Source organism: Oncorhynchus mykiss, chromosome 15 (assembly GCF_057628025.1).
Source record: "Oncorhynchus mykiss isolate SJ-2025 chromosome 15, ASM5762802v1, whole genome shotgun sequence".
Lineage (NCBI taxonomy): Eukaryota > Metazoa > Chordata > Actinopteri > Salmoniformes > Salmonidae > Oncorhynchus > Oncorhynchus mykiss.
Genome location: NC_143036.1, coordinates 16,312,565 through 16,336,644, shown reverse-complemented (window position 1 = coordinate 16,336,644; position 24,080 = coordinate 16,312,565). Strand labels below are relative to the sequence as shown.

At 43.5% G+C, this 24,080-nt stretch overlaps 1 protein-coding gene across 3 annotated transcripts in view; it reads left to right on the top strand.

Moving 5' to 3' along the window:
- Positions 1-3,953: 3,953 nt before the first annotated feature.
- Positions 3,954-24,080, top strand: part of LOC110489684 (high affinity 3',5'-cyclic-AMP phosphodiesterase 7A) — a 28,481-nt gene continuing 8,354 nt past the window's right edge. Inside the window, exons 1-4 of one of the 3 annotated variants that reach the window (XM_036943859.2) lie at positions 3,965-5,006; positions 20,753-20,813; positions 22,651-22,683; positions 23,152-23,241. In XM_036943859.2, coding sequence (XP_036799754.1) covers positions 4,869-5,006; positions 20,753-20,813; positions 22,651-22,683; positions 23,152-23,241 — 322 coding nt within the window. In that variant the 5' untranslated portion in view covers positions 3,965-4,868. Of the gene's footprint in view, positions 5,007-20,752; positions 20,814-22,650; positions 22,684-23,151; positions 23,242-24,080 lie in introns of all 3 variants that reach the window. The other 2 variants (XM_036943861.2, XM_036943862.2) reach the window with 2 other exon arrangements.

Here is a 24,080-nt window from a genome sequence, read left to right as displayed (position 1 = left end):
AGGTGTCTGGGTAGAATAGTAGTAGTGTCAACGGATTGATGACTTTCTGAGAGAGGGTGAAAGATAAGGTAAAATATTGACCGTAATGCTGTGCTTTTTAGTCTACTATCGTTTTAGTAGGATTGATACGATTACACCATGGGTTTCACAAAGCCTCTGCATTCAGTGACAGAAGACCACCACCTAGTGGAAGATAGAAGAAACGCAGAAAAAAAGTATTGTCCTGAATCCTCCTCTTCCACAAGATGGCGATACATACATGCAGATTTTACAGAGTGACATGACAAAGGGGTAAAAAAGTAGGTCGAAAAGGGTTTGCAGGTGGACACAAAGTTTACCATGACCAATATGCATTATATTCACCTAAGCTGCATGTATATAAAGACTACAATAATGACAGTAATATTGTATCTTATAATTTAGATTGGGTAAAGTTTGCAAATCAGTGATTATTTCAAGGAGTGGCATATCGCAGTTATAATGTATTGTTTATGGTGTTGAAAGTCCATACAAAACAACAGATTGGAGTCACATTTTATTGACGGTTATTTCCTGATCTGAAAGAAGATACTTGTGGCCCCTGGGGAAACAGCAGGTAAGCAGCTCACCTGTCCCTGGACTCCCTTCTCTATACTCCGTGTCTCCTGGGCTTGCACACTGACTTGTGTGGCTAAGCATGTCTACCTAGGGACCAATATGTGTGTGCTTTAAAGAGACCGTAGGAGGAATTAATTAAGAAATGCTTTCCTACCCTTTCCCGCAGACAGTCACACTCATGGGAGTGTGCACACATCTCATTTAGAGTGGTTAAGTGGTTTGTTGAAAACATTTTGTAAAACCTACCAAATCAACACCAACCTCCACTACACTTTTAGAAATGTCTATTAAAAAAATGCAGCTTAATAGCCACCACAGCTAAACCCAGTCATTCTCAGTTGATATCCAACCGAATGAGGCTAGATACGCTTGTCCTTGGCTAAGGGCAATATGGGGTTCCACTATCATGTGCCTAGCCTTTGCTGAGGGTGAGTGACTGGCTGGTGGAGTGATTTGGCACAATGTTGCTTCTGTTGCCTGGAAAAGACGCAGGACCTCGTGGCAGGGAGTGTGATTGTGTGGAATTGCATTCAGAGTGCCGTAGAAGAGAGGGAGAGATGGAAGGATGGAGTCGAGGGGTATAGCCCTACTCATTATGCCCCTCAACTGGCATTCAGCCTGACTGTTGCCATGGTGCAGCTCAGGATTTGCCCCCAGCTCTCCTACATAAGGAAACAAAAAAATGGTCTAATTGGAATGTAAGTAGAGGTGGTTCTTAGAACAGTGTTTTCAGGGGAGAAATCTGGAATGGTGTGTTCCTTGACTACCTGGAAATAAGGTCTTATTTACATCTAGCCTACTACTCACACAACGGACAATAGAGACACAACGGACAATAGAGACACACCTGACAATAGAGACACACCTGACAATAGAGACATACCGGACAATAGAGACACACTGGACAATAGAGACACACTGGACAATAGAGACACACCTGAAAATATAGACACACCGGACAATAGAGACACACCAGACAATAGAGACACAACGGACAATAGCCACTTACTGCAGGTACTAGTTGTTACAGTGCCTTGCGAAAGTATTCGGCCCCCTTGAACTTTGCGACCTTTTGCCACATTTCAGGCTTCAAACATAAAGATATAAAACTGTATTTTTTTGTGAAGAATCAACAACAAGTGGGACACAATCATGAAGTGGAACGACATTTATTGGATATTTCAAACTTTTTTAACAAATCAAAAACTGAAAAATTGGGCGTGCAAAATTATTCAGCACCCTTAAGTTAATACTTTGTAGCGCCACCTTTTGCTGCGATTACAGCTGTAAGTCGCTTGGGGTATGTCTCTATCAGTTTTGCACATCGAGAGACTGAATTTTTTTCCCATTCCTCCTTGCAAAACAGCTCGAGCTCAGTGAGGTTGGATGGAGAGCATTTGTGAACAGCAGTTTTCAGTTCTTTCCACAGATTCTCGATTGGATTCAGGTCTGGACTTTGACTTGGCCATTCTAACACCTGGATATGTTTATTTTTGAACCATTCCATTGTAGATTTTGCTTTATGTTTTGGATCATTGTCTTGTTGGAAGACAAATCTCCGTCCCAGTCTCAGGTCTTTTGCAGACTCCATCAGGTTTTCTTCCAGAATGGTCCTGTATTTGGCTCCATCCATCTTCCCATCAATTTTAACCATCTTCCCTGTCCCTGCTGAAGAAAAGCAGGCCCAAACCATGATGCTGCCACCACCATGTTTGACAGTGGGGATGGTGTGTTCAGGGTGATGAGCTGTGTTGCTTTTACGCCAAACATAACGTTTTGCATTGTTGCCAAAAAGTTCAATTTTGGTTTCATCTGACCAGAGCACCTTCTTCCACATGTTTGGTGTGTCTCCCCGGTGGCTTGTGGCAAACTTTAAACAACACTTTTTATGGATATCTTTAAGAAATGGCTTTCTTCTTGCCACTCTTCCATAAAGGCCAGATTTGTGCAATATACGACTGATTGTTGTCCTATGGACAGAGTCTCCCACCTCAGCTGTAGATCTCTGCAGTTCATCCAGAGTGATCATGGGCCTCTTGGCTGCATCTCTGATCAGTCTTCTCCTTGTATGAGCTGAAAGTTTAGAGGGACGGCCAGGTCTTGGTAGATTTGCAGTGGTCTGATACTCCTTCCATTTCAATATTATCGCTTGCACAGTGCTCCTTGGGATGTTTAAAGCTTGGGAAATCTTTTTGTATCCAAATCCGGCTTTAAACTTCTTCACAACAGTATCTCGGACCTACCTGGTGTGTTCCTTGTTCTTCATGATGCTCTCTGCGCTTTTAACGGACCTCTGAGACTATCACAGTGCAGGTGCATTTATACGGAGACTTGATTACACACAGGTGGATTGTATTTATCATCATTAGTCATTTAGGTCAACATTGGATCATTCAGAGATCCTCACTGAACTTCTGGAGAGAGTTTGCTGCACTGAAAGTAAAGGGGCTGAATAATTTTGCACCTCCAATTTTTCAGTTTTTGATTTGTTAAAAAAGTTTGAAATATCCAATAAATGTCGTTCCACTTCATGACTGTGTCCCACTTGTTGTTGATTCTTCACAAAAAAATACAGTTTTATATCTTTATGTTTGAAGCCTGAAATGTGGCAAAAGGTCGCAAAGTTCAAGGGGGCCGAATACTTTCGCAAGGCACTGTATGTCAGCCTGACATTGATGGAGGAGTAGTATGAATTCCTTTCTCTCTCTCTCTCTCTCTCTCTCTCTCTCTCTCTCTCTCTCTCTCTCTCTCTCTCTCTCATACATTTGTGGGAAGTTCTCCTCCCCACTGAGTGTGACAGACATTCACTGTGATCTCAAATGAATATCATGAATAATAATATGTGTATTTGATAGGGGGACTGTTCAAATACTATTCCTACCCCGACACCTGTCTAGAAACAATAAAAACATTTCAGATAATTAAGGAAGGTAGGGTAGTCAATAAGTCACTTTTCAAGTAAGTAGCCTATTATTATTTGTATTATTAATGTGAACTATGAGACACCATACAGCTTTTATTAACAGATCATAAAACATTTTTGAAGAGTATTCCACTAAATTCCACCATAGCCTCACATTGAAAACTGTTGAGTACTACTTCTCAAGTACAACTGGGTGACTCATGCAAGAAAGGTAATCACAGGCAATGATGTGGACCTCTCTAGGGCAAACCCCATTGTGGTGGAATACCCTTGTGGAGGTCTGCGCCGTCGGTGTACGACTGCTCAAATCGGTATTGGGGATCGCCCTGGACACGTAGCCAATAATGTGGCTTGTTGCAAACAAATTCTACGCCATTGTCCAATCACTATAGATGTGACACTGGTAGCCATGCTGCAATTGGATAACTTGGACAAGGGCGTCTTGTTTTCTCTCCAGCAGCTCCATCTCTGGCAGGTGGTGTGTTCGAGAGAAGCCTCATGTTTAGAAAGGTAGCTAGGTAGTTAAAGGAAATCAATTTACCTTGGTTCACATTTTTGCTTTTTCGTTGCAGTTTATTTTTGCTTGATGTGCCAATATTTTTCCCGGACGACGGGTTTAGGTGAGATGGACTTCGGGTTTCCCCTTGAGCCAGCCACTTTCTTTTGAAATCACACAGTGCTGCATTGAGTGAGACCGATGTGTGGTGAATCACGGGTGCTATTTATGCTTGCATTGAGGAAAAAACGATAGATATTGATAGTTTCTTCTCGCACCGAAAATCTTGAATGAATACCACCGAACCACTGCTCCAATATGTTCCTCGTATGATTCCTTTCACTTCACCCACTAGTGATGTACATCGGCAGCTGTTTTTTTTAAGTGGTCTTGCCTTTTTGTTTTGATTTGGAGACAATGCGGAGCCATATCACGACGAAGCACGTCTGAGACGAGTTTTGGAGAAGACAATGAGGAAACGTTTTTATGAAGATAGAGAAAATATAGAGGCCTCGTCCTTTGAGGGCCCAAATCTGTGTAGAAAAAGGTGCTAAGTAGCAGCATGAATAACATCCCCGGTTAGAATGGGAACAAACGAGACTAGCGGCATAGGCAATGTATTAATGACGGCGATTTTGGCAAGTTTAAAGTCGCCTAGAACAAAGATAAGTAGCTTTCTTCACTGCTGAAGTATTACAACGGATTCCCTCCACACAATAAAGGAGGAATACCGCTCTGCAATCAACCCTCTTATTTTCCTGCATTTTACTTTCCATTTGATCAATTCATTTCCCATTTTAACAGATTTTTATTCGTTTTTTTAAAATCTGGATCCGACTCTGACTTTGTTCAATGGAAGTATGTTATCAGCTGCCGGTTTTGCCTCTAGACAGGCCGGTTCCTAAGCATGTCCTCAGCCGGAGAGGAGCCATCAGTTTCAGCTCCAGCTCGTCTCTCTTCGGCGCTCCTGATCCAAGGCAGCTGTCACAGGTAATGCCTCATTACTTCAACTGGATCGGTTTCAAATGAACTGTCTCGGCTCTCCATAATGACACTACATAATCAATTTGATGACATCTCATGCACTACCTAATAACTAACTATTGGATCGCTTCTTTCAGATTCATATGAGTGGTATGGGAATCCTGCAGGTGGTAGCCTATCGATTTGCAATGTCACTCTGAAACTACGAAATGATCAGTAAAAATGTTCAAGTGGTTAAATGCAGTCACTCTTCAACTCAATGTATTGTTAAGCTACATTGTCTGAATTGTTGCAACGCCTTCAAGTGTTAGTGGCAACAGCTGTCTACTTGTTACTTTGTGCGCCAAGGAACGTGCTGCCTGGATACGTTTGTTTGTATTCGATCTAGTGTGTTCCAGTCTAGACACATTTAACAGACTCGTTAAATAGGTGAGCCACATTGGCTACTCCTTGATTTCTCATCACGTTGTATAGTAGGCCTATTCATGGCATAGTTGTGCAATGCTAAAGTTTCCTTAACAAAATACTGTAACTCATGGGCCTAAGCTACTTAGACCCATGAGTTACAGTTTTTTGTTAAGGAAACTTTGGCGCAAGGAAACAATGATATGAGCGGGAACTGATAACCTTAACTAACACAATCACCAAATGATGAGGACATCGATTCACGTGTTTGGTAGTTGATAGTTAGCCACCCTACAGAGTAATTGTATGTTAAATCGGGGGTGAATAACTCGTGTCCGACGCTCACATGTCATTGTATACCGAACACATTAACCAGGCAGTGAGATCTGTGCGTGTGCGAGCCGCGTCCCTCTTCGGTGAGATATCCATTAGTCTTTTGTCAAGCCCACTGCTCCACATCACATAATCACCCCTGTGTCTGCTTTCAAATATCCACACCATTACCCTCCACTCAACAACAGATATACAGCCCCTCTCTGTCAAAGGCTATCAATGTCCTGGCATAGAATTGGATGCATAAAGTCCTGCTTAGTTTTCTGATGCGATGATCATCAGTTTATTGGAATATTCCAAATGGCTGCCATGTTGCACTATGGAACGTTGTTTTGAACGGGGAACGCTCGTTCTAGTTTTATGCACCCATGCGAAACCTGTAGTACAATCACACTGTGTACAAACACTGTAGGAGCCATTGTGCTCCTGGGTCGTGTTTGCCCCTTGTTTCTCTTGAGTGTGCCACAGTTCATTTGTAATTGGTGGGCTGTGTTTAAATTATTATTCTTTTGGCCCTTTTGTTGGGAGAAACGGCTCACTTGCAATGAGCCACAGGCTTTGTAGTGTTAAGTGGGGTTCTTTTGAAACAATGATTTGCATCAGGTTTTGGTTTGTGCAGCAGATGAGAATGGGTGCAGAAGTGAAGACCTTCCCACTGTAGTTGGACACCAGGGTATGGAATGGAGACGTGTTTGCTATATGGGTTTTTTCCACACACACTACTTGCCATGGAGTGACTACTGTCCCTCTCTAAACATAATTTCTCTCCTTCTGTGTGGCCATAAGGGTGAGTCTTTTCCTCTGTGGTCACTGCTGTGTTCTGGTTCCAGTGTGCTCGCTTCCTGGTGTTTGTTTAAGCGGGGACAGGGGACGGGCTAGAGCTAGCATTACTGAGGGAGCAGGTTCAACATGTGCCTGAGGGTAGTGGTTTGGCTCTCCGCCAAACTCCCAGATGGCCAGAGTTTCAGGCCCTCTTGCTCTCTGATGAAGACATTTCCTCTTGTAAACAGAGGGTGAAAGTGTAGGGTTTAAGAAAAGATGACATCAGAGAAGTGCATTTTTGTGCTCGCTGTCTGCATGTGGATGGGTGTAAAATATGCTCTAGTAGAGGATAATGGCCAAAGGTCGCAGCTGGTTTGTCTGTAGGGCTTCCAGGGTTTTTTTTCTGGCCTCGACGGCGGAGTGGCCAATGGCTAGGTCGCCAACCGAACATTGAGAGGAAGTGGGTGTGTGTGACGCACAGAGGCAGGCAGTATTGCCTCATCTGACTCCTGAGTTGGTGTTTACATCCAGAGAGCCAGGCCAATGCAGGGAAGAGTGCAGCTGTCAGTACCATGTGCCTGGTGCATTGATTGATAACTGAAACACACACCTCCACTGATAAGGCCAGGCCACAGAGCCAATTGAGATTTGTCTTGTTGTGTGTATCCGAGATATAAAAGTCAATATGTAAACAGAAACACAGTATTGATGAGTTACAGCGGTTAGGCCCATGCAGATTTACGACAGGAAAAAGGAGATTTGGCAAATATGAGCCAGCGTGCTACGCAACAGGACGAGATAGCACCACTTGTTTTTCTGCAGGCGGAGGGGATCACATCATGAGCACGCGCGTTGATCTTAACTGAAGCGATAAGGTTTTGACGTAGTGGTGTGCGTGGCTGGATTGACGTAGTTTCAGGATGTGGTAAGAATGCCGAAGGAGCTGTTAAGAGTCTTGCTGCTATTCTTTCACAACCACAGGGCTTTAACCCCTGACGTGCCACACGGACTATTCTCATGAAGGTTATCTGAATGAGTGTAGACCTTATAGGACTAGTACGTGGTCTGTCCTTTTTTTCATTAGATTTGTCTTCACATGACTCTTCTGCTTGTGGTTCCTTGTCAGCTTTTGGTGAAATGCTGTACTCACCTGATCAAGGCATTCAACTGGAAAGGTTTGGGTCTAAACTCAATTAACTGTCATCTCTCTCTATCCCTGGAGGAGTATAGGACCTAACTTCAGGAGATCCTCTATAGTAGGAAAGAAAGGACCTTAACAAACCATACAGTTCTCAACAAGTCTCTTATTTGGCCAGGTATAGACTAAGTTGACTGACACTAACACATTCTAGAAACATTGGTGTTGGAATGGAGGTTTTGAATAATTCAATTTCTACCTTGATTCACTTCACATACTACAGGGGTTTCAATGCCTGAGCCACTTCCTGCCTATGAATCCCCCCCATCTCTGATCTTGCGTAGATATGACTCAACACAGAGCACATTTGCAACCCCATTCTAAACCTCTCCCTATAAAAATATTTTCAATGACTTTGTGACAGTCAACCAGGGCATTTTACTCTGGAGAACTATGTCTGGCTGCTGTCTGCAGTGCTCTCTCACCATGTGTCTGGAAGTGTTCTACTGGAACACCATGACCTGCTCTGCCTGGCCTATAGTACCATGAAACTGCCTCTATGGCCTAGAAACTGATCAAAGTTATTTTGACCAATGGGTTTGTGTAGGATGAGCTGATACCAGATACCCAGTGCACCTCTCCTTCACAGGCCAGTGAACCCTTCTAAACCCACCTAATGACCTCTGACACTGGAGTGTCCCCCCATAAACCAGTGTTAGTAGGTAGACTCAATCTGTGGCTTTGTGTAAGCAGTGGCTGGCACACACATGCAGCAACCTGCATTGCAGTAAAGTCCAGGTTTATGGCTTTAGCATTGCCTTACTGGAATGTGCCATGGCGTATTACAGCATTGCACCGCAAGGGTATAACTCTTAGGAGGACGTTTTCACTTCATGAAGCTCTGCTGACTCCAGCTGCTTTTAGTGCTAAGTTTACAGACACTGTTTGTGGCTGATATTCCAGAATTGATTGGCATACTGCTGGCTTCCTCCGTAGTTTGACGTGCTGTCTGTCTCAGCTAGGGCTGGGTGAGCTGGACTAAAAATCACATCTCCCTTTATTTTATTATTATTTAACTTAGTGGCAGTTCATGATTTTATTATGATTATTATTTTTCTATAAATAAGCTTAGTTGCACAATTAAAGATGAATACACTGCATTTCAAGCAGTTGGGAATTATCAAATGAATTCAGGGCTTGTCATTTTTTTTATTTTATAACTCTGCTATATATAAGCCTTCAACCCTAAGACCCCCTCCAAGTGTTTTAACAACATGGCCTGTTCATGTTGTTTAGATGTTGAAATCAAGTGGCCTATCTGGGTAAGATGGTTATGAAATATAACAGTGAAATGTTTATTTACGGACCCTTCCCAACAATGTAGAGAGAAAATAATAGAAAAATCCCAATCACCCCCCCAATTTTTTACATTGAATTCTGTTCATCTGCCATCCTGGGATTTACTGTATTACTGGCATTGCACACAAATGTACATATGAGATGAGTAATGTAGGGTTTACATAACCTACATTACTCATCTCATATGTATATACTGTACTCTATACCATCTACTGCATCTTGCCTATGCTGTTCTGTACCATCACCCATTCATATATTTTTTTTTATTTACATATTCTTCATCCCTTTACACTTGTGTGTGTATAAGGTAGTTGTTGTGGAATTGTTAGGTTAGATTACTCGGTTATTACTGCATTGTCGGAACCAGAAGCACAAGCATTTCGCTACACTCACATTAACATCTGCTAACCATGTGTATGTGACAAATACAATGTGATTTGAAGGGGTGCTAAAAACACCAACATGGACAAGTTAATAAAAAGCCCTTTGGCCGTCTATTACCAGTAATGGCTAAATCACAGACGCTGTTAGCTATATGCAACGAGTGGAAATAAACAAATGTATTGCAAATCCAGCACACAGTTACAGTGGGGCAAAAAAGTATTCGGTCAGCCACCAATTGTGCAAGTTGTCCCACTTAAAAAGATGAGAGGCCTGTAATTTATCATAGGTACACTTCAACTATGACAGACAAAATGAGAAAAAAAAATCCAGAAAATCACATTGTAGGATTTTTAATGAATTTATTTGCAAATTATGGTGGAAAATAAGTATTTGGTCAATAACAAAAGTTTATCTCAATACTTTGCCAACAAAGGGTATATAACAATGACAGAGGTCAAACGTTTTCTGTAAGTCTTCACAAGGTTTTCACACACTGTTGCTGGTATTTTGGCCCATTCCTCCATTCAGATCTCCTCTAGAGCAGTGATGTTTTGGGGCTGTTGCTGGGCAACACTGACTTTCAACTCCCTCCAAAGATTTTCTATGGAGTTGAGATCTGGAGACTGGCTAGGCCACTCCAGGAACTTGAAATGCTTCTTACGAAGCCACTCCTTCGTTGCCCGGGCAGTGTGTTTGGGATCATTGTCATGCTGAAAGACCAGCCACGTTTCATCTTCAATGCCCTTGCTGATGGAAGGAGGTTTTCACTCAAAATCTCACGATACATGGCCCCATTCTTTCCTTTACACGGATCAGTCGTCCTGGTCCCTTTGCAGAAAAACAGCCCCAAAGCATGATGTTTCAACCCCCATACTTCACAGTAGGTATGGTGTTCTTTGGATGCAACTCAGCATTCTTTGTCCTCCAAACACGACGAGTTGAGTTTTTACAAAAAAGTTATATTTTGGTTTCATCTGACTATATGACATTCTCCCAATCTTCTTCTGGATCATCCAAATGCTCTCTAGCAAACTTCAGATGGGCCTGGACATATACTGGCTTAAGCAGGGGGACACGTCTGGCACTGCAGGATTTGAGTCCCTGGCAGCATAGTGTGTTACTGATGGGAGGCTTTGTTACTTTGGTCCCAGCTCTCTGCAGGTCATTCACTAGGTCCCCCCGTGTGGTTCTGGGATTTTTGCTCACCGTTCTTGTGATCATTTTGACCCCACGGGGTGAGATCTTGCGTGGAGCCCCAGATCGACGGAGATTATCAATGGTCTTGTATGTCTTCCATTTCCTAATAATTGCTCCCACAGTTGATTTCTTCAAACCAAGCTGCTTACCTATTGCAGATTCAGTCTTCCCAGCCTGGTGCAGGTCTACAATTTTGTTCCTGGTGTCCTTTGACGGCTCTTTGGTCTTGGCCATAGTGGAGTTTGGAGTGTGACTGTTTGAGGTTGTGGACAGGTGTCTTTTATACTGATAACAAGTTCAAACAGGTGCCATTAATACAGGTAACGAGTGGAGGACAGAGGAGCCTCTTAAAGAAGTTGTTACAGGTCTGTGAGAGCCAGAAATCTTGACCAAATACTTATTTTCCACCATAATTTGCAAATAAATTCATTAAAAATCCCTCATTTTGTCTGTCATAGTTGAAGTGTACCTATGATGAAAATTACAGGCCTCATCTTTTTAAGTGGGAGAACTTGCACAATTGGTGGCTGACTAAATACTTTTTTGCCCCACTGTATACAAGCATAGCTAGTAGCTACTGAATGTCATTTTACGTGAAAAGCGATCAAAAGTTGTGACGCATGCTTTTCTGAATGAAGAGCAGCAGGTGTACACGGAGTATAGGGGGGAAAGCATTTTGCTACACTACAAGCGTTTCACTACACCAGCAATAACATCTGCTAAGTATGTGACCAATAAAATTTGATTTGAAGGGGGTGGCAACTGAACAGAACTCATCCAGAGCACTTGGACTTCTGGCAGAAAGCCATTTTATAGGATATCTGATAGCAAACATCTAGTAGTGAAATGCATACAAGTTTATCAAATTGTATTTGTCACATGCACAGACTACAACGGTTATAGACCTTAATGTGAAATGCTTACTTACAAGCCCTAAACCTGCTGTTCAGTTAAGAAAATAGTTTATATTTAGTAAAATAACACAATAGAATAATATTGAGGCTATATGCAGGGGGTACCGGTACTGCGTCAATGCGCGATGGAACAGGTTAGTCGAGGTAATTTGTACATGTAGGTAGGGGTTATGTGACTGCGTAGTTGATAAACAGCGAGTAGCAGCAGTATTAAAAACAAATGGGGGGGGGGGGGGGGGAGATCATTGCAAATATTATGTTAGCTGTTCACCAGTCTTATGGTTTGGGGGTAGAAGCTGTTAAGGAGCCTTTTGGACCTAGACTTGGTGCTCCAGTACCGCTTGCCGTGTCTATGACTTGAGGGGGCCAAGTCATAAACACGGCAGGTCAAGTTTGGACACACCTACTCATTCAAGGGTTTAGCTTTATTTTTACTATTTTCTACATTGTAGAATAATAGTGAAGACATCAACTATGACATAACACATGGAATCATGTAACAACCAAAAAGTGTTGAACCAATCAAAATATATTTGAGATTCTTCAAATTAGCCACCCTTTGCCTTGACAGCTTTGCACACTCTTGGCATTCTCTCAACCAGCTTCACCTGGAATGCTTTTCCAACAGTCTTGAAGGAGTTCCCACATATGCTGAGCACTTGTTGGTTGCTTTTCCTTCACTCTGCAGTCTGACTCATCCCAAACCATTTCAATTGTGTTGAGTTTGCGTGATTGTGGAGGCCAGGTCATCTGATGCAGGACTCATTACTCTCCTTATTGGTCAAATAACCCTTATACAGCCTGGAGGTGTGTTGGGTCATTGTCCTGTTGAAAAACAAATAATAGTTCCACTAAGCGCAAACCAGATGGGATGGCAATTGCTGCAGAATGCTGTGGTAGCCATGCTGGTTAAGTGTGCCTTGAATTCTAAATGAATCACTGACCATGTCACCAGCAAAGCACCATCACACCACCGCCTTCATGGTGGGAACCACATGTAACAGTATAACTTTAGACCATCCCCTCGCGCGACCCAGGGACCCTCTGCACACATCAACAACAGTCACCCACGAAGCATCGTTACCCATCGCTCCACAAAAGCCGCGGCCCTTGCAGAGCAAGGGGAACCACTGCGTCAAGGTCTCAGAGCAAGTGACGTCACCGATTGAAACGCTATTTAGCGTGCACCACCGCTAACTAAGCTAGCCGTTTCACATCCGTTACACACACACATGCAGTGATCATCCGTTCACCTACTCTGCGTCTCACAGACACGGCGGTTAGAACCAATAATCTCAATTTCCACCGGTCTAATGTTAATTGCTCATGTTTCTTGGCCCAAGCAAGTCTTATTGGTGTCATTTTAGTAGTGGTTTCTTTGCAGAAATTTGACCATGAAGGCCTGATTCACGCAGTCTCATTTTGAACAGTTGATGTGACTTGAACTCTGCAATTTCTGAGGCTGGTAACTCTAATGAATTTATCATCTGCAGCAGAGGTAACTCTGGGTCTTCCTTTCCTGTGGAGGTCCTCCTGAGAGCCAGTTTCATCATAGAGCTTTATGGTTTTTGGCGACTGCACTTGTAGAAACTTTCAAAGTTCTTAATGTTCCGCACTGACTGACCTTCATGTCTTAAAGTAATGGACTGTTTTTAGTTTTTTCCCTCTGCTTATTTGAGCTGTTCTTGCCATAATATGGACTTAGCCCTATTTGGTAAAAGACCATCTTCTGTATACCACCCCTACCTTGTCACATCACAACTGATTGGCTTAAGAAGGAAAGACATTCCACAAATTAACTTTTAACAAGGCACACCTGTTAATTGAAATGCATTCCAGGTGACTACCTCATGAAGCTGGTTGAGAGAGAGCTTTGAACACGCTTGGCAGTCATCAAGGCAAAGGGTGACTACTTTGGAGAATCTCATTATTATTATTATTATATAGATATTTTTGGTTATGATTCCCTGTGTTATTTCATAGTTTTGTCTTCACCATTCTACAATGTAGGAAATTGTAAAAATAAAGAAACCCTCAAATGAGTAGGTGTGTCCAAACTTTTTACTGCTCCTGGATGTCAGGAAGCTTGACCCCAGTGACGTACTGGGCCGTACGCACTACCCTAGTCTCCTGAGGGTGGGAAAAGGTGTTGTCGTGCCCTCATGACTTTCTTGGTGTGTTTGGACTGTGATAGTTGATGTGGACACCAAGGAACTTAACTCTTGACTCGCTCCACTACAGCCCCGTCGATGCAAATGGGGGTGTGTTCGGCCCTCCCTTTTTCCTGTAGTCCTCAATTATCTCCTTTCTCTTGGTCATGTTGAGGGAGAGTTTGTAGTCCTGGCACCACACTGCCCTGTTGCTTTTTCCAAAAAATAACCATGTACATCTTAGGTAGGGCTGGACGATATTGGCAAAAGTATCATATCACTTTAAAAAATATATATTACGGTATTTTATGTATCTGAACAATACAATGAGTAGTGTGACCCATGGGTGACAACACATACATTCTAAGTGATTTCAATGGGTTATTGAAATTCAGCTCATGACAATAAATAGCTAGCCAGCTACTTAACCCTGTTGCCCAAAGCTAACGTTATAAGCAGCCAGCTAGCTTCATCTGGCTAGTGAGGCTCGACCAGACCGAGTTATGTTGTGAAGCTAGCCACAATAAGGATTGGGCACAATAGTGGAATTTGTGGTTTGCCTTCCAAATAAAAGTACCTATTTTTTTAAAGGTGATGCAGAAGGTTACAATTGGTGGAATCATGCCATATTTAGACTAGATCATGTTAAACAAGGTTGGAATGTGACACAATGAAATGGGGTATCAGTCTACTTGGTGACACCCACAGAACACCACTATGAAGAGTTTACGCAAATATTAGCGTTGTAGCTCTTATCGCGTGACTCTGAAATCCCCTCCCCAGTCAGCCTATTATTCATAATGCACTGTACAGCTTTACCTAAGGATTGGGGATCTATGAAATGGGATAACAGTCGACTCGATACCCAATATATTTTTTCCTAATGTCCTCTGCGTTATCAAACTCCGACATCCACACAGTGTTTTTCCTCAGGAATAGTGTAAAATACACAGGTTGACAAATGTGGCTCAATTCAGTTGTTTCAGAGTCCTGCAATAAGAGCTATGACACTAATGTTCTCGGTGTCACTGAGTAGATTGATACCTATGGATTGTGGATCAATGACATGGGGTAAGGCTGTATAGTGAAATGCATTTACCGTTCAAAAGTTTGGGGTCACTTAGAAATGTCCTTGTTTTTGAAAGAAAAACACTTTTTTTTTTTTTTTTGTCCATTTTAAAATAACATCAAATTGATCACTTACAGTGTAGACATTGTAGCTGGAAATGGCTCATATTTAATAGAATATCTACATAGGCAAACGGGTCCATTATCAGCAACCATCACTCCTGTGTTCCAATGGCACATTGTGTTAGCTAATCCAAGTTTATTATTTTAAAAGGCTAATTGATCATTAGAAAAACATTTTGCAATTGTTAGCACAGCTGAAAACTGTTTCTCTGATTTAAAGAAGCAATGAAACTGGTCTTCTTTAGACTATTTGAGTATCTGGAGCATCAGCATTTGTGGGTTTGGTTACAAGCTCTAAATGGCCAGAAACAAAGCACTTAATCCTGAAACTCTTCAGTCTATTCTTGTTCTGAGAAATGAAGGCTATTCAATGTAAGAAACCAAAGATCTCGTACAACGCTGTGTACTACTCCCTTCACAGAACAGCACAAACTGTCTCTAACCAGAATAGAAAGAGGAGTGGGAGGCCCCGGTGCACTACTGAGCAAGAGGACAAGTACATTTAGTGTGTGGTTTGAGAAACTGGCAGCTTCATTAAATAGTACCCACAAAACACCAGTCTCAATGTGAACAGTGAAGAGGCGTCTCCAGGATGCTGGCCTTTTTATATGTTGGACCAAACCATAAATGCAAATGGCGAGTTGAAACTGCTTGTTGTCAGAGAGGAAGATCTCTTTTGTCATTGTTGTGGTGTCCCTGTGCGAGTGGAAAGGTGCACCAAAGGAGCGAATGGGATGAGACTAAAAAGACAACCTCGATTCTTGGAACATCGTGCTAAAACATATTAATTCGATATCACCCAGCCCTAGCTAGTACCCAGTGTTTTTATGCCGTCTGTGGGCTGTCCTCAGCTAGAACCCAGTGTTTTTACCACTGACAGCATGAGGAAGTCTAGTTTTATCGCTGGGGGTCATTTCAATGTGGAAGGACCAATGAGCACCAAAGTGAAGTTAATAGGAGCACATTAAATTGGGTGTCAAATGAAAGCCTAGAGTCCATGTTTGAGAGAGGAAGGCATGTTCTATCCTAAAAATGTGTAATAAGCGAAGGCTTTGATTTCTGATCAAACCGATGGCAAAGGGGTCTTAAAAGGTATTAGAATTACATCGAAACACAATGTTGAAGTAAAGACCCCTTCTAACTAATATCAACTTTTTGGGGGGGATTTCTATGAAACATTTCCTTGTGCTTTGAAGTTCCGTTACCAAAAACCCACATCTTTAAGATATTTTCTCATTTCTCTCCCTCGTGAGGGAGAATAATGAAAGTTCACAGAACAAGGAAAGGTAGAGCTATCAATTAGTGTTTTTACTGATATCCATTTTGTTTATGAATTAAGTGAATAAAACAAATTCTGGTAAAAAAAAAACAAAATGGTTAATAGAATTTCTGCAATTGATTTGGCTACAATGGGAAATCATAGTGAACCAAACTGTGGTTTGTGACAAGTTTGGACAGTACAGCTCAGAGTAGTGTACAGAGCACACAAGTTTGGACAGTACAGCTCAGAGTAGTGTACAGAGCACACAAGTTGCGTACACTAATGTGCTGTACTTTGTTGTCCAAACTTGTGAAACATAGACGACTATGATTGGTTCAGATTTGTTTCCGGTCCGGATGACCCAAATTTGGTAATGTTTGGGGGCAGAGTTCATTAAAACAATTAGCCAGTGTGGCGAATGATACCCAAATATGCAGAAGAGGATCTTGCATATTTATATATATATATATATATATATATATATATATATATATATATATATATATATATATATATATTTTTTGTGTACCTATTTAGGATACATCACGATGAAGCTAATGACATTCATGTCCATAATTCTGCATTTTTGTGTAGTACAGATTAGGGACCCATGATGTAATTCAGTTAACGTGTGTACATCACTTCACTTACTCTTTCAATAACCAAAAGAGGTTTTTCAAAGTCAGTGTGTACGTCATAGCTGACACCGCATTATTTCTGCAAACATTGTTGAATCTTCATTTGGAACAGATATTTTAAGAGTTTCTGGAAAGCACGGACACAAAGATTTTACCGAAATTCTGTTACCAAATTTTGCATCTGCACAGCTCTTCCAGTAAATGTGTTTTTGTAAAATCGTCAGTGTAAATTGTTAAAAGTAGTCCTTGTTCATGAGTTGTATGGTTTTTGTTAATCTTTGAAATCGATGATTTTTGCTCGGCATACATTTTAAGTGACATTGCCCTGGGGCTGAAACGGGGAAGTGTGGGTGGATGAGCTTTGACCAGGCTCTGCTTAACACCACTTTAAAGGCCTGGAGCTGTTAGACTTGGCATCAATGATCATTCACAGGGTTCGCTCTGTAGAGCTGTCTGGTTGGGTTTAGATTTAGCTTCAAGTACACCTACAGTAGTGTCAACTAGGCTACACATGATCAAACCTGATGCTGAAAAAGTCTCTAGATGCGTTACACTTGAATTCCATCTAAAAACATTTTGTTTCACTTAAACTGTTCTCTCAGACAAGGTAGGTTTAGGACACACATTTTGTTTGTCGTTTACTTGTGTAAAACTGAACAAACTACAGACACTAACCTGATCTCTGTTTCACAGGCAGCCCTCCACACCTCTGATTCAGAGGGGTTGGGTTAAATGTGGAAGACTCAATTAAGTTGAATGCATTGTTGGGCAACTGACTAGGTATCCCCCTTTCCTTTCACATGGCCTGGGGTTGATGCCTCAGTCCAGTCTGACCTCTGACCTGTCTGACCGATCTTGGAGAAGTTGCCTGACCCTGCCTGAGGAGGACCTGGTAATCCTGCCAGTTGGCTGCTAACTGACACTGAAGTGATGAGTGACGGTACTGTCAGCCAAAGGGGGGTGTGTCTGTGTGTGTTTGTGATTGAAAAGGTTATATGCAGTAGTTTGGGGTCTTTCTGCTTATGGTTATGCCAGTCTGTTTATCCCCCGCCCACGCACACAGGGTGGATATTACTCCCGCTAAGCGCTGGTGCTGTGTGTGTGAACACAGCGGCGTGTTGACAGTAAAATACTGCACCACAAGCCTGTTTGCAAGCCGGTCAAATATTATCTTGGATTGGCCGTCGCCGTCATGGGAGCTTAGAATTAGAGGACACTTAGGGTCAGAGGAAGATGGACACACCCAGAGAGAGAGAGAGAGAGGGTGTCTGTGACGACAGTTTGGTGGAGACGAACCCTGATCCTTATCTGGGTTTCTAAGTGGTTACAGACGTGTGTGTGTGAGATGGTGGTTGTTAAACTGGTTACCATAACTCTGGACTGTTTTTCAGATGTGATCAATCCCAATGGGACTAGGCCATAACAAGCTGCTTAGACATTTTGTTAATAATAATTCTGTCACCTTCAGTTGACACCCGTAAGCATCAATAAATTGCTGTTTTTAAAGGCCTCTCCACTGCATTGTGAGGAGAATATGGCTTCAAAGCGTTTTGTTTTTCATTCGAGAGTGGAGCCCAGAGGGGATGAGCGAGGGAGAAATAAACAGAGTGAGGGAATGAAAATGGGTAAAGTATCATGAATGCAAATGAGGCTAAGCCGATTGACGTCACGGGCCTGAGTGATGTGCCATCTGGGGACACCCTGGCTGGAGGGGAGGAGAGCCAAGGCAAGCTCAGCCCAGGGAGGGGGAGTCTTGTGGGGAAACTAGCTCTGGAGACACCACCCTCCCCTCTCTGGATCGTGTGTGTGTGGTGCAAGGGGAGGTGAGCCAAGACCGTGTACAGGCCTGAGCATCTGTCTGTGGGTGACAGCAGGTTGAGGATATCCCCTGGTTGGTTCCTCTGTTACTGCAACCTGCTGATTAGGGCCAGGCACCAGATATATCTCTCTCTTGCTCTCTAGTATTGTCCTAGGTCTATGTTTGTGTGCATTTTTGAAAACAGGTTTGACTTGGCTGTATGAATACCTATGTCTGTATGAATACTCATACCCCCCCTCTTGGCTGTATGAATACTCTTACCCCCCCCCCCCTCTTGGCTGTATGAATACTCTTACCCCCCCCCCCCCTTGGCTGTATGAATACTCTTACCCCCCCCTCTTGGCTGTATGAATACTCTTACCCCCCCCTCTTGGCTGTATGAATACTCTTACCCCCCCCCTCTTGGCTGTATGAATACTCTTACCCCCCCTCTTGGCTGTATGAATACTCTTACCCCCCCCCCCCCCCCCCTTGGCTGTATGAATACTCTTACCCCCCCTCTTGGCTGTATGAATACTCTTACCCCCCCCCCCCCCCCCCTTGGCTGTATGAATACTCTTACCCCCCCCCCCCCCCCCCCCCCCCCTCTTGGCTGTATGAATACTCTTACCCCCCCCTCTTGGCTATATGAATACTCTTACCCCCCCCTCTTGGCTATATGAATACTCTTACCCCCCCCTCTTGGCTGTCTGTATGAATACTCTTACCCCCCCTCTTGGCTGTATGAATACTCTTACCCCCCCCCCCCTCTTGGCTGTATGAATACTCTTACCCCCCCCTCTTGGCTATATGAATACTCTTACCCCCCCCTCTTGGCTATATGAATACTCTTACCCCCCCCTCTTGGCTGTATGAATACTCTTACCCCCCCCTCTTGGCTGTATGAATACTCTTACCCCCCCTCTTGGCTGTATGAATACTCTTACCCCCCCCCCCCTCTTGGCTGTATGAATACTCTTACCCCCCCCCTCTTGGCTGTATGAATACTCTTACCCCCCCTCTTGGCTGTATGAATACTCTTACCCCCCCCCCCCCCCCCCCCTCTTGGCTGTATGAATACTCTTACCCCCCCCTCTTGGCTGTATGAATACTCTTACCCCCCCCCCCCCCCCCCTTGGCTGTATGAATACTCTTACCCCCCCCTCTTGGCTGTATGAATACTCTTACCCCCCCCCCCTCTTGGCTGTATGAATACTCTTACCCCCCCCTCTTGGCTGTATGAATACTCTTACCCCCCCTCTTGGCTGTATGAATACTCTTACCCCCCCCTCTTGGCTGTATGAATACTCTTACCCCCCCCTCTTGGCTGTATGAATACTCTTACCCCCCCCCTTGGCTGTATGAATACTCTTACCCCCCCCTCTTGGCTGTATGAATACTCTTACCCCCCCCCCTCTTGGCTGTATGAATACTCTTACCCCCCCTCTTGGCTGTATGAATACTCTTACCCCCCCCCCCTTGGCTGTATGAATAATCTTACCCCCCCCCCCCCCTCTTGGCTCTATGAATACTCCCCCCCCCCCCCCCCCCCTCCGTGTGTGTGTGGTAGTCTCGCTGCCACTCTCCCCCCCCTCTTTCTGTCTTGCGTGCTCGGTAAGCCTAGTGTCGTTGGGAGTGTTGTCTGCTGCTGTCCTAATCAGCAAGCAGCTTTGCTCTATCGTCACGGTAACAAGGAGCCTATTACTGGGGAAATGAGGTGTGATTAACTCTTAGGTTTTACCAGATGGACATCTCAACCCAGTCTGTCTGGAGCAGCATGTTCCCCCTACATGTAGTACAGAGCTTCCCACACCATATATCCCACCAGCTCTCTCACTACACGCTCCGTGCATATGTCATGTGTACACACGCGCTCGCACATGCTCCGTGCATATGTCATGTGTACACACGCGCTCGCACACGCTCCGTGCATATGTCATGTGTACACACACTCCGTGTGAGTGTTTTCTGCTGCTTACGCAGCATGCATGTTTCTCACACTGGCTGATAAATAGATGGAGAGTGTGTGTACCATTACAAAGATGACGCACCTTGTGGGCCTGTGTGAAAGTCTATCAGTTGAACCCAACCGTTCAGCAGCCTAACAGTCCTCAGAGGAATGAAATGGATGGTTGAACCTAGATGACTTTAGTAGACGGAAGGCCAGCACCACTCGTATTATTCAAGTGTTTAATCTTTTTTTTGTCTTTCCTCTCCTTCAGAGACGAGGGGCCATCTCGTATGACAGCTCAGATCAGACTGCTCTGTACATTCGTATGCTCGGTAAGTACTGCCCCCTGTCACATACAGTACACACCAACTAGCGTTATGCTAGTTACTGTGAGTACTGTCCCCACCCACACTCACTCAGCAGCACCACCAGCCATTTTGTTGTAGTACAACTAGCATTTCAATACTAGCAACTATAAGTACTGCTCACTGTCCCCACATTTACAATGAACAGGCATCAGGCCTCTAGATTGCACATCAAGGAAAGGGTTGAAATATTGTTGTTCTTGTCATATTACATAATAGCTTAAGTAACAATGTAAAAGGGATAAATACATTTTAGAAAGGGATAGAGGAATTCAGGCAGACAGAGATGGATGCAGAGTGACTCACTTGTCTGATCTCTTTGATAATCTCTCCATCACATAAGGTTTAAGTCATGTCTGAGTCCGTCCAGCCGTCCAGGCCAGCCGTTGGGCCACAGAATTAAGCCTCTGCTTTTTGAGCAGATTTACTGAGGCCGAGGTTTAATTCTGTGTTGTGCTGGGTACATAGGTCAGTGGAATGTTCTGGGTCCTCTGTGTGCATGCTAGGAGTCCACTCGATTTAGACCACTATGTCTGTGTGGTTGTTTGTAAGAGTCTGTCCTGTCTTGTTGGTTATGTATATATTATGTTGTCTGCACTGCCACGTAACATTTGGGGATAATAGTTTATTGAGTTGGATTTTGCCCTGCCTACCCAGCAGTCAGTCTAGCAGACCAGACCCTTATGCCTGTTCTGTTGTCATGGGAGATTATGTACATAGGGCCAGGAGTTTCAGGAAATACTCTGGGCCCTGTTTATAACCTACAACTGGCCAGGTCACTGACCTCACTTCCTGTCTGGAGGAACCTATGATGGTTTGTGCTGCAAATAGTTTGATTAACTATTTTCGGATACAATTTTGTTCGAATTAAACACCGATTACTGACATCTTCAGTAGTTCAATCATCTCAAGAAGACTATTTAAAGGACCATTTTAACTCAATGATGTAACAACAATTTGCTGCTACTAGCGTTCCCCTGGTCATCTCTGGCTCTAGTATTAGGCCTACTTTGAGAGCATGTGTTTTTGTGGAGTTGGTGCTACTAGCATTCCCCTGGTTACCTCTGGCTCTAGTATTAGGCCTACTTTGAGACCATGTGTTTTTGTAGAGTTGGTGCTACTAGCGTTCCCCTGGTTACCTCTGGCTCTAGTATTAGGCCTACTTTGAGAGCATGTGTTTTTGTGGAGTTGGTGCTACTAGCGTTCCCCTGGTTACCTCTGGCTCTAGTATTAGGCCTACTTTGAGATAATGTGTTTTTGTGGAGTTGGTGCTACTAGCGTTCCCCTGGTTACCTCTGGCTCTAGTATTAGGCCTACTTTGAGACCATGTGTTTTTGTAGAGTTGGTGCTACTAGCGTTCCCCTGGTTATCTCTGGCTCTAGTATTAGGCCTACTTTGAGATAATGTGTTTTTGTGGAGGGTGGATATTAAAATGTATAATAAGAGGTGCTGCAACATCTCAGTTCAGGACATGTAGGCTATTTGCCAGGGCCTGTGATAAATTACTAGTCCAGTCTGTCATACAGTGGGTTTAAAAGCATTACAGCGTAGAGGTCAGTGCACATTGCAAATCAACTGTCTGACCCATATTCCCCTGACGTCAAGGCCCGCTGGCACATAGAATGGGAAAACGTGACTCTCCACATCTCATCACACATTTTAAACGTGCAGCTCACACACAGACACCGTGTGACTGCATGTATATCTGAGTTTGTGTACATCATGCATACCTTTTTGTATATTTAAATGAAATCTGTATGTGACCGTCCTTTAATGGTAATTCCCAGTTTTGCTATTTTGCTAGGGGCTTGTGTTATATTCAAACAGCTGTTCCCAAGTAAGTAAGCTGGTGGGAGTGAGACTGTACTGAATGACTGATCTGATGTACAAATCAGTGCTGAAGAGCTGCATTAGCCTGTCAGTCTGACTGTGCTGCTGAATGACTCATCTAGGAGACCAGTATTGACTGGGTTGCCTGGACCAGTGCCATAGTACCATAGCAATAGTCAGTGTTCGCCTCTGAGTATGAAGCACAAACCTGTCTACTGTACTCTACTGTAGGTTGCTCTGCTGCTCTGACTACTAATACTAGTGTTACTGTAGCCTTGCCTGGCATTGCATGCTCAGCTGTTCCTAGTTCCTTTAGTGGTCTACATGCTGCTGCCCTTTCTCCAAAGGGAGAGGAGGAGAGGGAGAGTGCATGTGTGTGAGTACAGCATGTTGGTGACCTGTGTGTGGGAGCGCTCTTTCTCAACTGTACGTTTCATGACTCTTGAGGACGTGTGTGCGTCTTGCTTCCCTCTAGGAGATGTTCGAGTGAGAAGTCAGGTAGGATTTGAACCAGAAGGAAGAGGTTCCTATCCGTACCTGTGCATTGACTTCCGGACCCTACACTGTGAGTATGAACCATGACGACAACAAAAAAAACATATTTCCTCACTGCGTAGTAGTTGTGGTGTGACTTTCCTCTAGTTACCCTCACTGATCAGTTAAGAGATAGAGATGGTACCGGCATACAGCCCTACCCCTGCGGGTACTACCGGTCTTAAGTCGGTAGATCTGCTATACCTGACAGATGTTGGTGAATAATCTTATTTATTTCACACACTGATTAGTTGACATCATTGTCTTTTATGTAAATAAGTCAACCTGAATAATACTTATGTGACTGAGCAGGGTGGGGTACTGTTCTAGTTCAGGAAGTGGAGTGATATTTAATTTGGACAAAGTCTTGTAGAGAAAATACTGTGACATTCAGTTCATGAATTGAAAAGAAAGTTGTAATCTGACCGCCAACCCTGAATGTGAGTCCTGCTACGTTAGTGACTCACAGTCCAGTGGAGTTCTCTCTCTGACAGACGTTCCATGTGTTCACTTCCTGGTTTAAAAGTAAATGCCTTCCTCGGAATGCTGACATGCTTCCTGAGTTGTACCATGACTTTCCAGCCATGGTGTATGTGTCCACTGACGAAGCATGACTTGTGACGTGTGTGTGTGTGTGTGTGTCCAAGCAGTAGGCTAAGTGTAGGCAGTGTAAGTGTCCATCCTCAGGCAGTGGTGTTCATAGTTGACCAGTCTTGAATCCAGAGTGACCTCACAGGAATGTGTATGTACATCAATCATTTGTCCACTTCTTTCATTCTTATTGATTTAATTTGTATTGCTTTCATCAGCGTTCTTATTGCTTTCGTCAGTCTTCTTATTGCTTTCGTCAGTCTTCTTATTGGTTTCGTC